At 43.4% G+C, this 12,240-nt stretch overlaps 2 protein-coding genes across 2 annotated transcripts; both read left to right on the top strand.

Annotated features, from left to right (window-relative positions):
- Window positions 1-2,333: 2,333 nt before the first annotated feature.
- Window positions 2,334-9,640, top strand: LOC130868086 (leukocyte immunoglobulin-like receptor subfamily B member 3). Its single transcript, XM_057760330.1, has 13 exons — window positions 2,334-2,524; window positions 2,666-2,701; window positions 2,882-3,166; window positions 3,288-3,590; window positions 3,896-4,180; window positions 4,321-4,620; window positions 4,943-5,230; window positions 5,348-5,650; window positions 5,962-6,246; window positions 6,383-6,685; window positions 7,088-7,192; window positions 9,141-9,260; window positions 9,570-9,640. The coding sequence occupies exons 1-13, from the start codon at window positions 2,491-2,493 to the stop codon at window positions 9,638-9,640; spliced, it is 2,718 nt and encodes a 905-aa protein (XP_057616313.1). The 5' UTR covers window positions 2,334-2,490.
- Window positions 9,641-9,717: 77 nt separating this feature from the next.
- LOC130870243 (neutrophil immunoglobulin-like receptor 1) lies at window positions 9,718-11,994 on the top strand. The gene is made up of 4 exons (XM_057762861.1): window positions 9,718-9,751; window positions 9,955-10,007; window positions 11,381-11,536; window positions 11,612-11,994. Exons 2-4 carry the CDS (start codon window positions 9,990-9,992, stop codon window positions 11,720-11,722), a joined length of 285 nt encoding a protein of 94 aa, XP_057618844.1. The 5' UTR covers window positions 9,718-9,751; window positions 9,955-9,989; the 3' UTR covers window positions 11,723-11,994.
- Window positions 11,995-12,240: the final 246 nt, after the last annotated feature.

A 12,240-nucleotide genomic window follows, 5' to 3' on the forward strand; every position in this document is an offset into this window, starting at 1 on the left:
CATCTGGTTCCATGTTTGGTACTTTTAAAAATCTTTTTTGGGCAGTATGTGGAAATACTTATCCCCACAATGGACGCCATTTGAAGGGGTCTTTCTCTGACCTATTATCCAGCCTCCCAATAATGACTCAAAGAATTTTATCATTTATGAAAATCAGTTACCTCTTTTCCATTCTGCACCTCTGACATGCTCTGAGTCTTGTAGAATCTCTATGGCACAATTTGCATGCTTATATCCTCCTCCTCTTCCTCTCTCTCACTGCAGAAATCCTGCCTATTTCTCCTACCTAGCTATCATGGCATAACCTTTCTTCCATCTTCCAGCTCCACTGTCCTTTCTGTGTCTAGTGTCTGACTGGTGAATCTGCCTTTCTTCTTCCCTGAGTTCTCTCTCTGCCATGATGTCCCACCTATACCTCCTGCCAGTTATTGGCATTCAGCCTTTAATTACACAGGTCAAAGCAAAACTTTATCACACAGTGAACAAATTTCCCACAACAAAACTGATAACTACACATGAAACAATAAACCTGTGGATAAATATAGGAATTAACCTATGTTAGTGTCAATGTGGGCAGAAGACAGCAATATGAAGTATGTGCAGAACCTGTTTACAGATATAGCACAGAGCAATAATCTTGGAGCCCTGACCCTACCTCAGACACCATAAAGGAAAAACTCCCCCTGAATGATCCTTCCCAAGGGTAGGTTAAGGCACTGAACAATGTTAGCTTCTTTTCTTGAATAAGGAACTGTCTGAATTTTGAAAACTTTCATTTTGGGGAAGTTTTCAGTTCTGTTTTTCAGCTCCAGATTTTGATGACCTTCACAGTTTAGATGCAATGTATTAACCATCTGCAAAACATGAGATTAGAGAAGGCGCCCTTTAACCATAACATTTACGTGACCAAATCCCTCTTGCATGCCAAACACTATATAAAACTGTATGAAGGTTAATCATTTCTTGTACATTCAAATCACAAGCAATCATGAATTAATAAACATGGTGAAAATGACACTGATATTAGACAATCAAGATGGTGCTGAGGCTCAGAGTTGAAATACCAATAACATTAATTTGGAATAGACATTTGTGATTGAACAGGCATTAAATCAAATTCAGCCTTTACAAAAACCAGAAGGATTCTGAACAATAAAATAGGAACACAAGAGAGGATGCTGAGAGTTTGTTCCTATGTTAGACATGTATGTTGATAAGAAAAGAGAAATCAATCTATGAGAGATTATTATTTAGCAGAGTAGAATTAAATCTAAGCTATAAGCATACCACATTTCCTTTGCCATTTCCATACATGTCTTTTCCATGTTCGTCCAGGAGAAATAAAGGATCATGTGCTCAGTGTGTCCCTTCAGTTCTCTATGATCCCAGCAGCATCAGCTTGCATCTTTCTTTGTTGTAGAACACTGCTCTCCACCATGGCAATACTCTGGTCCTATTGAAGTCTCTGTAGCTGTTATTACACACAAGTGACCTGTAGAACATTGGTCCTATCAGTATTCTTTCTTGGTGTTGAGGCTCCTAAGGTCACTCCTTTCCAATGAGAACTATAGGCAGTTAAATGTTTCAGGCAAAGCTGTTTTTTCCCCAGGGACATAACCACTGAGAAGTTTCCAGTATTTCTGGGCATAGCGGAGCACACTGTTCTCAACAGACTTGTTGTTGGATGTCTACAGAGTGAGTTCTAGTACAGCCAGAGCTCAGAATTAGACCCTGTCTAAACCAGCAATCAAATGAACATAAACAAAACACAAAATCCCAAATTGTAGACATTTTCCTTCAGAGCCCTAATGTAACTCATTGTTTCACCAGCTAGAATTGAATGGAGACTTGTCTTTGTTTCTGTTACCATTGTTTAGTGTGACCTGTGTGGGCATTGTTCTTCTATCCTTAGGTAATGTTCATACAATATCCTAAAGAATCTTCCAGACAGGCTAAGAAACTGTATGAAGGAGTAAAGGAGAACCAATAACTAAGAGAAAAAGAACAGCCACCATATCCTGCAAGTGAAGGTGTTAGGTCAGGAAACCATCAGGGTTATATTGTGTTAAGTCCTGATAGGTGGTGACTGAGAGCATTTAGGCAGATGTCGATGGTTACAGTAGAGATGTTCTGCAGGAAGAGACCACAGTCAGACTTGGGTTTGTAAAACCAGTACACAGAAAGCTCAAGGAGAAGGAGATATTTGAGACCTGCGTGAGGTTTAAGACGTTCTGTCTCAGAAACAAAAACAAAAACCAAAACTAAACAACAACAGAGGGAGAGAAGCCACAAAATCTTTAGCCCAACCCATCACAGACCAGGAAGAAAAGAGTCAGGCAGCTGGTTAGAACAGTTCCTCTTCTTCAGGGGCTGCCAGTATGACATCCTCATGACAGGAATCAGAAGTTAGCTTGCATAGGCCACACATTTTGTGTTTGTGTTTGGAAAGGAGATCATCCATCTGCAAACTTGTGGCAACTGGAAGATGCCATGAATCCATTTCTTATAGTCCTGCTGTTTCTTGGTGAGATACCACATGGGGAGGGAATCCAGCTCACAATCATGATTTGTGCCATTGGGATGTCTCATCAGCTCCAGAAGGCACCAGCCAGTGGAGGCCCTACTCATGTTTCAGTGTAAACACTCACAGGTCACTCTCTTCCAGGACTGAGCCCGAACCTCTGGAACCCAGCATCAGCAGGTAAGTTTCTTCCCAGCTGTCCTAGTTTGGACATCCTTATTGGGGATCAGGGGGCACTCATGAGCAGAGCAGATGGAGAACAGCAGGTTTGGCCTGATGTTGGGGATGCCTGCAAGGTTCAGGGTCAGAAGCTTGTATCAGAGGTGGAGTTCTGGGGAACCAATTGTCAATTTCTTTCAGGGGCTCTCTCTAAACCTACACTGAGAGCAGTGCCAGGAAATGTGGTAGCCGATGGGAATCAGGTGACATTCATCTGTGAAGGGCCCTCAGAAGTCAAAGAATATCGTCTCTACAAAGTAGGAAGCCAAGACTACCTGATTCCAACAGCCCTTCTAGAAATTGAGAATAAGGCCGAGTTTTTTTTCTCTTTGGTTCAATGGTACAATGCAGGCCAATATTGGTGTTCTTATACAAGCACCAATGGCTCATCAGAAAGCAGTGACACCCTGGAGCTGGTGGTGACAGGTAACAGAAATCTACCGCAGCCCCAGGATTTGCCTTAAGGGAGCTTCTTTTTCAAATATGAGAAGAGGGAAACCATATTTCTCATGTAAATTCACCTAACAGGATTTCTCTGCTCTCCTAGGATTTTTCTCCAGCAGACTCACTCTGTCAGCCAGTCCCAGCCCTGTGGTGAACTCAGGAGAACATGTGATCCTTCAGTGTGTGTCACAAGAGCCATATAACATGTCCATTCTAATGAAGGATGGTGAGAAGTTCTCGAGTCCCATGCCCTTACAGAAAATGTACTCTGGCCAATTTAGAACCCTGTTCTCAGTGGGTCCTGTGACCTCCAACCAGACATGGAGGTTCACATGCTATGGTTATTTGTTGAGTAGCCCTCAGCTGTGGTCGGTGTCCAGTAACCAACTTGAGCTCCTGGTATCAGGTAAGGAAATGCAGTACTTTGAGTGTAATTGCAACTGACACAGGATCCCTGGAAAATTTTTGATTTGTGCTGGGTGATTGACAACCAGGTCTACAGGACTCAGTGTCACAGAATTTGTGATACATCTGGTCTTAAGGTGCAGAAACCATACTTGATACTCATAGTAGAGTCTAGATCCATAGAAATGTGTGGTCTTTATGTGTACCCCTGCTATTGCAGATCAGCTTATGTGTAAGAGGTAATTGTGACCTTTTCTGTGACGTTTTAGTGACAGATGCACCTCCTTTCTTCCTACTTATTTGCAGGGACCCTTCGCAAGCCTACCATATGGGCTGAGCCAGGCTCTGTGATCACCTTAGGGAGTCATGTTACCCTCTGGTGTGAGGCAACCCTACCAACCCTAATCTATGTGATATATAAAGAGGGAAGCCCAGAACCTTGGGACCAACAGAACCAAATAGTCTCCAACAATAAGGCAAAACTCACCATTTCATCTATGACAGAATTGAATGCAGGGAGATATCGCTGCTACTCTTACACCTCTACTGGATGGACAGAACGCAGTGCCACCTTAGAGCTGGTGGTGACAGGTGAGAGACACTCAAAATCCTTGCCCCAGAAGTCACTCTCAAGTAATGACTGCTGTAGCACTATCTCCCATAGAAGGAAATCCATGGCCAACAATTTAGACTGTGTGGTCCCCTTTAATTTTCTATGTGATTTCTTTTAGGAGTCTACAACAATCCCATCCTGTTGACACTGCAAGACCATGTTGTGACTGTAGAAATGTCTGTGACCCTCTCTTGTACCTCAAATCATTCATACAACTGGTTCATTTTAACTAAGAATAATCAGAAGTTCTCGCGTAGTCAGCGTTCACAAAAAAACCAAACTGGTTTGTTCTTTGCCAAGTTCCAAGTGACACCAACGGCTTTCAGCCCAAGGTGGAGGTTCAGATGCTATGGCTATTACACAAGTAATTCTCAGGTGTGGTCAGAAGGGAGTGACCTTTTGGAACTTCTGATCTCAGGTGAGGGCACCTCAGGCTCTCTGTAGAATCATATTCTACTAGACACAGGATCCCAGTTTAGACCATGGTGTATGATGTGTTTGAGGATTCAGGGTTTCTGAGTCAATTGACACAGTGTGTAGACCATGAGAATTACTGTATAGAAAATGAGGACAGGGCATAATAAGATGGAACCTGGGAGGGTCAGGAGAATGATGTGTCTTCCCATGACATTATTGGTTCTTTTCCTATTTAGGGGTAAAGTTCAAGATCAGGAGCAATTTGATCTTTACTTGGAAACTGTTTGATTATCCCCACATCCTTCTCTTCTGCTTCCTTGTAGGAAAACTTAAGAAACCCACTTTGAGGGCTGAGCCAGGATCTGTGATTGCCTCAGGAAATAATGTGACGATCTTATGTGAGGGGACCGAGGGAAAGCAACCAATGTATTTCCTCTATAAAGAAGGAAGCCCAGCACCATGGGACAGTCAAACCCCAAAAGATCCTGGTAACAAAGCCATGTTCTCAATAGCATTTGTGGAACAGCATCATGCAGGAAAATATCGCTGTTACTCTTACAACTCTTCAGGGTGGTCAGAACGCAGTGACATGTTGGAGCTGGGGGTGACAGGTGAGAGGGCACTTCTGCATCCTTATGAATGCTCATTGTGGTGTCTCCTCAATTCCTGGAAATGGGGGCAATGTTTACCTTCTGTTTCCACTTAACAGGTTTCCTCTTCACTACTAGGTGTCTATCCTAGCAAAGTCACCCTGTCAGCTGTGCCGAGCCCTGTGGTGACCTCAGGAGGGTATGTGACTCTTCAGTGTGTCTCACAACAGGAATATAACAGCTTCATTCTAGTGAAGGATAATGAGAAGTTCTCCAGGCCTGTGTCCTCACGTGATATATACCCTAAGCTATCAGAAGCTCGTTTTAGAGTTGGTCCTGTGACTCACAACCAGAGGTGGAGATTTACATGCTATGGCTATTACTGGAGTAGCCCCCAGCTGTGGTCAGTTCCTAGTAATGACCTAGAGCTCCTGGTCTCAGGTAAGTAAGCTCCAGCCTTTCCTTTGAATATTTCAAAAAACATAGGATCCCAGGAAAGGAGGTCATGTGTGTGGGGTGGGTGATCAAGAGGCAGGACAATTCAATCTAGTGTCATAGAATGTGTGATACAGCTGGACTTGAGGTGCAGAAATCTGTCTGGATAATAACAGTGAACCTAATGAGTCAAGGGACGAGTCAGGTCTTTATGTGACCTTCTGCTGTTATACATCAGCTTAAGTGTCATTCCCTATTGTGAGCTTTTGTGTGCAACTGTCATAAAAAGATGTTTCTATTTTTCTTGCTTCTTTCAGGCACTCTTCACAAACCCACTATCTGGGCTCATCCAGGCTCTGTGATCACCTCAGAGAGTCCTGTTACCATATGGTGTGAGGGCACCCTAGAAAGCCTTATGTATGTGATATATAAAGAAGGAAGCCCAGAACCCAGTTACACACAAACCCAAATAGACCAGAACAATAAGGCACAATTCTCCATCCCATCTGTGACAAGACTGAATGCAGGGCGATACAACTGTTACTCATACAGCTCTGCTGGCTGGACAGAGCACAGTGATACCCTGGAGCTGGTGGTGACAGGTGAGAGGTCACTAAGTGTCACAATCTTTGGCTCTGTCCTCAGGAAATAATCTTCTATAGGTGTGCTTCCCCAGCTTTTCTGCTGGAGACATTATGGGCTGTCTTTCATTAAACAGGCTGCCTCTTCCTCTCCTAGGTGTTCACCATGGTAAACCTACTCTGTCAGCTTTGCCCAGCCCTGTGGTGACCCCAGGTGGGAATGTGACTCTTAAGTGTATCTCATCTAAAGGATATGATTGGTTCATTTTGACTGGGGCAGATCAAAATTTCTCCAGGTCCCAAAAGGCACAGTTTAGACACCCTGGACAATCCCTAGCTCTGTTTCCTGAAATCACCGTGGCATCCAGTAAGAGTGGGCCCTTCAGATGTTATGGATACTACACAAATTCCACTCATGTGTGGTCAGAGGCCAGCGACCCTTTGGAGATACATGTCTCAGGTGAGGAAGTCTCATTTACTCAACTGTTTGGCACTATAAACCCTTTGCCATACGTTGTGCTGCCTCAAGGAAGGTTTAAAGCCATGGTGGCTAAAGGAAACTGTTGAGTGCTAAGTCCAAGAGTATGAATGGCCATGGCACTGTTAGGGCAGGATGGAATGTGGAATGTATAGAAAGATCCAGTTGTATGGCTTCCTGAGTCTCCTGCTTACAGGACTGTCAAGCCCTCCCTGCTGACCCACAAAGGTTCTGTCCTGGCCCCTGGAGGGAACTTGATTCTCAAGTGTTCCTCTGAGATAAGTTATGACAGATTTGCTCTGTTTAAGAAGGGGGAAAGTGGCCTCACCCAGGTCTCTGTCCATCAGTCTCAGGATGGACATTTTCATGCCAGTTTCACCTTAGGCTCTGTGAATTCCTCCATTGGTGGTCAGTATAGATGCCTTGGTGCACACAGTTCCTCCTCTGAGTGGTCTTCCCCCAGTGATCCTCTGGACATCCTGCTCACAGGTGAGGATTTTAGTCTATTGACTTGGGACCCATCTTGGTTCAGGTTAAGCTGGGAGGAGACCTGGGATTCATCATAAAGATGATGATGAACATCTCACAGATAAACAGGTCCAGGTACAAGTGAGTGCAAAGTCTGTTAAAATATAGAGAGACTAAGTTCTGAAAGGGGGACTCAGAACAACGGCTGCAGTCCTTCACTCACTAATTTTCTTCTCTTGAGGGTACCCTGCTGTTATACCAAATCTCTCTGTGCATCCAGGCACTACTGTTTCCTTAGGAGAGAATGTGACCCTGCAGTGTCAATCATCAGTCCCTGTGGATACTTTCCTTCTGTTCAAGGAAGGTGCAGCCCATCCATATTTGTATCAAAAATCACAGTTTCAAGATTTACAAAATCAGGCAGAATTCTCCATAAGTGCTGTGATCTCAGCTCTTGGGGGTTTCTATGTATGCTTTGGTCCCCAAAGCTCATCCCCTTACCTATTGTCACACCCTGTTTCCCTGAGGAGATCATAGTTTCAGGTGAGATAACCCAGACCTCTTTGAGCTCAATTAAGACAAGATAATTGACCTAGGATTTGACCTAGATAGAGATTTAGAAACCAACTGTTTTTTCTCAATTGATCATCATCTCACCTTCTGCATGGGAGTCCCAGAAGATTTTAGGTAGGAAACTGGAAGGTTTTGGAGAAGTTGAAGTGTAGGTAGAAGACTGATAAGAGATGAGATAATAGGGAATCCTTCCACTAATCATTACCAAGCTACTAGGTGTGAAGCAGAGATTCCTAACATGGCTCCTAGAAAACCAGAGGCTCAGAAGCTAGGCTGCAGAAGAGATACTCTGATAGAAGGTGATATTGTTGATCTGTCCTATATCTAATCAATGAAAATGATAGCAGGTGACAATTCCCCAGAATTTCCCCATGCCATTGTGTTAGGCCATGAAAAACAGATCTTCATTCCTGTTGTGTCTGACTACTGAGGTCTAAGCAACAACTCTTTTGCAGGGTGGGTTTGGGGGATATCAAGCTAGTTATGCAGTTGGTAAATTCTTGTTTAGAGAAGTTGACTTGTACTAGCCCCTCTCTTATGTGATTCTCAGTTTCTACAAGTGTAAATGGGAGACCCGGACAGAGACATTAAATGTCTTTCAATGATGATCTTATCTGTTTCATCTACTTACAGAAAATGATCCTAGAATTCTGTTCTGCAGTGATTCTGCTCCATCTGCCATTGTGTTGGTGACATTGTCTATGAGTATGGTACAGGGATAGGGTAGGACATTCAGGATCCTTCCTTCCAGTTAATGAGGTTTAGCTCCAAGATAGGGCATATGGTGAAAGACCGGATAACCTGGGTTCAATCCTTACCTATGCACCACCCTTCAGGGTGATCTGTGACAGGAAAACTGACTGAAAGTGCTCAGAGGTGGTACCAGGTTACATGACTATGAGAATGATAGCAAGTAACAAACACCTAACATGGAGCAACCACATAGTCAATTCTTTCTTTCTTTATTTATTCTTATCTTATACAATACATCCCAATTGCAGCATTTCCTCCGTACACTCATTCACATCTCCTGTCACATATCCAGTCTCCTTCAGATACACTACCCCTGTACCATATGCCCCAGGAAAGAGTAGACCACACAGGCACATTAGTTGAAAATGGCACAAAAGAATACCATAACATCAGGCAGAAACATGATCAACGTTGGGTGAGATCATCCAGCAGGAAGAATGTGTCCCAAGTGCAGGCAAAAGTGTGATATACCCCTCACCACCACTGTCAGAAACTCCCCACAAAAAACCAAACCAACCAACAATAATAACTTATATGCAGAGGGTCTAGTGAAGACCCGTTCAGGCTCTATGATTGCCTCTTCAGCCTCACACAGTAACTTCTTATTCACAATTCTGCATTCACGATGTTACCTGTCTCTTAGGACCGGCAAGGTACCAAAAGGCTGTGATTGGCATCTCTGTGGCCTTCTTTCTACTGCTCCTCTTCCTCACCATCTTCCTTATCCTCAGACTCAGGCATCAGAACAAAGACAGGAAGGGAGGTGAGTAGGGTGTGGGAGGCCTGGGTCTCCGGGGTTAGTGGGTCCCACTGTGGAGTATCCAAGCAGGAGCTCAGGGCACTGACCTCCAAAGTAAGGTCAGTCTGCGACATGTCAGCCTAGAAACACTTCTGCAGATGCCGACTGCAAAACATCATCTGGAAACAAGTGCAATGTTCTGTATTGTATGGACTTTTCCATCTCCTGGGAGATATTAACACATACACAATGAGTCATAAAGGTCCCATCCTTTCCTGAATGTGCTAGGTAAGGGGTTCTAGTCTCCCAATTAGGGGACTTTCTCTCTTGCAGTCCAGACAGAGACTCATTTGCAACATCATGCAGATTCGGTGACCAGGGACAAAAACCACCAGAAGAGGTAAATCATGCTCAGAAACATAGACTCTACCTGCTTGACTTTCCTTTCTGCCACTTGACACCCTCTTGTTTCCACAGCTCCAAGCTAGCTCCTGCCATCCAGGAAGAAGTCTTGTGTGAGAGGAAAAGGGCCTGGGAGGGAGATACCTGAGGTTTCACCATCACAGGAGTGGTGGAGTATCTGGGACACTAAATCCTCTTTATGCACCCCACCCTGCTACATCTTCTGTTTCCCTATCTGGGATAGGGAGGGGGTCTGGGGAAGTGAGATATCCTGGGAATCTGGACAGGGGAAGACCTGCATGTTTTGTTATGACAGATGCTACTGTGAAGGTCACACAGCATGCAGACAGCATGGAGCTGGATGTTCTGGTGAGACTCTTGTTTATCCACAATGCTGAGAACTTATGATAATATGATGGTCAGAAATTGTCGCTCACTATTTAAGTGATCACTTCAGATGTATAGGGCCTTGAGTTTAATCTGTAGTTATAAAACTAAGAAGTAAATTAATAGGAAACACAAGTAAATGAGAACCATGTAGATGGGAATGTATAGGCACGTTTGTGTAAGTACAGGCAGAAAGAGGGGTCAACATCTGATTTCTTCTTCTAGTTTTCTACAACTCATCTTCTGTGGAAAGCTCTCTTAATGAACCTGGAGCTGTCTCTTTGGGTGAACTGGTGCCATTGAACCTTTCACACAAGTCTCTACCTCAGTGTCCCCTAAGTCCCAGGCATGTGCATTCTTGTTTGGCTTTTTTATGTGGGCACTGAGGATCAAAGTCAGGTGCTCATGTTTACATAGCAAACATTCTTTTGCTTGACTCATCTCTCCAGTTCCTGGGTTCCCCCTAGACTGTGCTTCATGTAAGGGCTGCAAATGTAGCATGGCACAGGTCTTTCTACCCACTGGAACAAGGTCTGGATGGGAGATAATACAGAAACAAACACATGGACTGAGCAGTACAAAGTGTGTGAGGGAAATGAGTTAGAGGATGCATTTTGAGGTTGTGTGAGGCACAGATGGTCAGTGTCAATTTAAGGGGACTTGAAAGGAGCCTTCTAAGGTGAAGCTTGAGTTAAGAGGTTCATACAAACATGTGATGAACTGGCATATTGGTGTAGGAGGTCCTTCTGTCTATTTGTTGCTTTAATTGATTAATGAATAAAAAACTGGCTTGGCCTAAAGCATGGGAAGAGAAAGGCAGAGTGAGAGAGAAACCATGGAGCTGCTGTAGATAAATGCTGGAAACTTTACCTGGTGGGCCACACACAGCTGCATAATGATATACAGATTAATAGACATGGGTTAAATTAATATAGGAGTTAGCTGGTGGGAAGCTAGTGCTAGTGGGCCAAGCAGTGATTTAGTTGATCAGTTTCTGTGTGATTATTTTGGGTCTAACCTAGCCAGGTGGCAAGGAACCAACAAGTAGCTCTCTTCTAACAGTGAATCTGGGTAACGGACATGGCAGATTCAAGTGTCCTGTGGGCAGGGACATTCTCCTTTTAAAAGATGAGGCACTGATGAGGAAATCAAAGTGTCAGAATAATATGCCAGAAGTGCATGGAAGAAATTAACAAATACTCCAAGTCCTCTGGAAGTCCCAGAAGACCACATCAGCAATCATTTAGTTTTATGTAAATGTCTGAAATATCACTCATGCACCCTGAGGAAGTATGAATGTAGAGCCTCTGGTGAGTCATAATGATTCTCTTTGTCTCACTGTCTCTGATTTGCAGAGAAAACATGAAAAAGACTCCTCCAAAGACTTGTATGCCCATGTGAAACCATGCAGACTCAGAAGGGCAGAGACCACTTCTTCTTCCCTCATGCCAAAGGAATTACTGGACTCAAATGGCACACAGGGAAAAGGAGGCCAAGTGCAGGTTGAGCAGGTGGGTCTTAATATCTTTAGTCACCCAGGCTCCCAGTTCCCAATATAAACCTTCTTTTACACTTTCACACCGCAGGCTGATACAACAGATGAGTCAAATGATGTGACCTATGCCCAGCTGTGCATCCTGACACCAAGACAGGGGCAGGTGAACCTTTCGGCTTCCAGGCAGAAAAGTCCCTCTTGAGAACCTACCCTGGTGTCTATCAGCCTGGGAAGATCCAGACTCTGAATTCCGTGGAAGAAGGGTGGATTCAGAAATTTCATATAACAAAATCTGTCTCAAGTGCACAACCATTGTGCAGACATAATCAGTATCTAGGAAATTCTGAGAACTTTGGGGACTCTGATTCTGTTGTCCCTGCATTTTATAAATAAGGGAAGTGCTTTGTCAGTGACCAACAGATAAAGTGAGAAAAGAGAAGAGGAATAAAGAAAGTTTTGGGTTTTGTGTTTTTCTTTGCTTGTTTTTATTTTTGAGATTCTAATATAATTACATTTTCCTCTTCCCTTTCATTCCTAAATACGTTTCCATAGATTCTTCTCCACTCTCCTTCAAATTCATGACCTTTTTTCATTATCATGTGTATGTATGAAGATGTGGGTAGAAAGTGTTAAACAATTTTATCTGACTATCTCAATAATGTTATATTATATTATAATAATTATATAATATTTTTTAATATTATTATTATATAATAAAAT

The sequence above is a fragment of the Chionomys nivalis genome, chromosome 2, assembly GCF_950005125.1.
Source record: "Chionomys nivalis chromosome 2, mChiNiv1.1, whole genome shotgun sequence".
NCBI classification, from domain to species: Eukaryota; Metazoa; Chordata; class Mammalia; order Rodentia; family Cricetidae; genus Chionomys; species Chionomys nivalis.

Excerpts from the sequence above, each read along its gene's own strand:
- LOC130868086 (XM_057760330.1), top strand. The coding sequence starts at position 2,491 with ATGAATCCATTTCTTATAGTCCTGCTGTTTCTTG. Across the intron at positions 2,702-2,881 it reads CTGGAACCCAGCATCAGCAG|GGGCTCTCTCTAAACCTACA; the intron begins GTAAGTTTCTTC and ends AATTTCTTTCAG. Across the intron at positions 5,651-5,961 it reads CCTAGAGCTCCTGGTCTCAG|GCACTCTTCACAAACCCACT; the intron begins GTAAGTAAGCTC and ends TGCTTCTTTCAG.
- LOC130870243 (XM_057762861.1), top strand. Across the intron at positions 11,537-11,611 it reads GCCAAGTGCAGGTTGAGCAG|GCTGATACAACAGATGAGTC; the intron begins GTGGGTCTTAAT and ends TTCACACCGCAG.